Below are 2,281 nucleotides of genomic sequence, written 5' to 3' on the forward strand. Positions count from 1 at the left end.
CCAAGTACGTGCAGGACTATAAACTGACAAAGCCAATTCAACAATTGGAGCGAAATAAAACATAAACCTATATTTTGTTTTTTTACGTATTTCGGTCGAATTATGCAACGCAGCGGGCCGCTCGTGGTGTCCTCCGGCCGGCCTCGGCAAGCCTCGGCTTCGCCTTCCCCGCGCGCCGCACGAGTCAGCCCTAAGCCACTTACTCACACAATGACGCGTGTACAGACGTGCCGTGCACACACATAAACGCAAATGATTTTCGATGTATGGCGTGTCCGCCCTGTGGTTTCAGCCAACACTGTGCAAGTGACTAATTAAAATTTTGTGACTGAAAATTTCCATTTCGAAATGATTAATCAACTTGAGAATAGAGAACAGAACTTAAGCCTACAAAAGAAATAACTAGGTAAGTAAACTAAATAGACCTTGACCATGCTAAGTTTGCACTGACTTGGCAGTGACAGCGCTTACATATCAAATAGGAGCGCCATGCTTGATGTAGCATAAGGCATGAAAACTTAGGGTGGTCCGATAAATCACCGGTTTATTTTCTAGTTCTTTTTAATGTTGTTTGTAATTTGATTTTGGAATCCCGACGTGCTGGTGACCGTTGCGGTGTTGTTGCCGCTGAATATCGTCCAAGAGCCGGTGGACAGTTCCGCTACAAAAACATAATACAGTTTCAATTCAATATGTTTTAAAAACCTAATTATAAAAATAAAGACTTTTGTAAAAATATAAATAAATATACCAGTTACATTTAATATGTATTGTAGGTACCTATTAATTAATTAAATGATTTAATTAGATGAAGGTAAAAAATACCTACACATATACATTAAGGGTTAGTATGTACCTAAGGGTTTGTCAAACATACGAATGACGCAAGTTTAGTAAAAGGTTCTTTTGCGAGCAGATTTGATAATAATGTGGTTTTTTTACTAATTCCGTCTTTGGAAAATTTACATGTGTCGAGGAGAACGTAGTCTCATGATTACATCACCATATTTAGGTACTGGACGGATAAAAAACAAAGTGTTGTTGTTTACTCACGAGTATTCCTGCGTTCTCTACTATTATTTGCATTTAAGTCTTGGAGTGTTCGCCAGCGTCGGGGCAGCTGTATGTTGTGCGCGAGCGCGGGTGTGACATGATTGGCGCCACCATCGCTCGACCAGCCGGTGGTGATACCTGACGCAAAGTCAAAAATTCATCGCTGAAGTCCCTAGAGAAAGGCCTGAAGATTGCTACATAATAAAATTTTTGGGAACCGAATTGTGTTTTTAAAAAATGCGCTATACAACTTTTCACAAACTCCGTTCTCTGAACCTGTTGCACCTTAATTGTGGCCACTATTAGTGCGGGCCTCTCCGAATGTGTCCTAGTTAGAAGCACAGAATAAGTAATTAGTACTACCTTTAGAAGCTCGTCGGAGAAGCTCTCGGGGAAAACCCACAAACATTTTTGTGTGTGTGGTTATCCCTAAAAATAATTTAATTATTGTAATGAAAACTGATTTCCGGATATTTTTGAAGCTTTTGCAGCGTCAGCAACGTAGGTGATGGCAGGCCTCTTTATTGTATTACCTACCAGCGCATATTACATTACCTAAAAACAATTTTCGGAAAAAAATGCAATTCCATCGATATTGTTTAAGAAAAATGTTTTCGGTTGTAGACTCTGAATTAAGTTAGGTATTAGGTACACGATCATTTGAAAAAAATAGCCTAGTCAATATGTAAAGTAATAAACTCACCTATGAATAATAATCCGACGAGACAAAACAGGGGAAACGCGAGTGCCCAGCGCGACCCCATCTTACACGAACACGAACAAAAGTGATCTTACAAAACATTATTTATATATATGATTATTTACCCAGCCACAGCCAATCCTCCTAAAATGAAATGCCCCCTTCTGTCAAACAGAGTTTCTCAAAAAGCTCCTCTATACGCCTCAATGCATGATCTAAATTTCAATAACAAACATGATAATGTAAGACTCGGAATTATTGCCGCAATGTATACTGAGATTACTGAGTCATCGTTGTAAGACGAGATAATATACGTAGGTCACATACCAAACCAACCCAGAATATTAAACTAGTAACAACAGTAGGAAACAGACCTTAATCCGTATACTTAGATTTGTTTATTTTACCCGTCTTCTTCGTAGTCGATAAATAAAATGTGCTCCTCTGATACGCATTGTTGTGGGAATTTTATCAATCTGGTACTGAGGTCAAGAATGTATCTACATTTCAACATATTATTATTCATCA

General features: G+C 38.6%; 1 protein-coding gene across 1 annotated transcript; it reads right to left on the reverse strand.

Annotated features, from left to right (window-relative positions):
• Positions 1-543: 543 nt before the first annotated feature.
• LOC134668369 (uncharacterized) lies at positions 544-1,828 on the reverse strand. The gene is made up of 3 exons (XM_063525849.1): positions 1,757-1,828; positions 1,054-1,191; positions 544-661 (listed from the first exon to the last, which is right to left on the reverse strand). Exons 1-3 carry the CDS (start codon positions 1,815-1,817, stop codon positions 552-554), a joined length of 309 nt encoding a protein of 102 aa, XP_063381919.1. The 5' UTR covers positions 1,818-1,828; the 3' UTR covers positions 544-551.
• Between the last annotated feature and the right edge of the window lie 453 nt (positions 1,829-2,281).

This window comes from Cydia fagiglandana, chromosome 1 (assembly GCF_963556715.1).
Source record: "Cydia fagiglandana chromosome 1, ilCydFagi1.1, whole genome shotgun sequence".
NCBI classification, from domain to species: Eukaryota; Metazoa; Arthropoda; class Insecta; order Lepidoptera; family Tortricidae; genus Cydia; species Cydia fagiglandana.

Coding starts and splice junctions, on each gene's coding strand:
- LOC134668369 (XM_063525849.1), bottom strand. CDS start 1,817: ATGGGGTCGCGCTGGGCACTCGCGTTTCCCCTGTTTTGTCTCGTCGGA. Junction 1,192..1,756: donor CGTCGGATTATTATTCATAG/GTGAGTTTATTA, acceptor ACTTTGCGTCAG/GTATCACCACCGGCTGGTCG. Junction 662..1,053: donor TAGAGAACGCAGGAATACTC/GTGAGTAAACAA, acceptor ATGTTTTTGTAG/CGGAACTGTCCACCGGCTCT.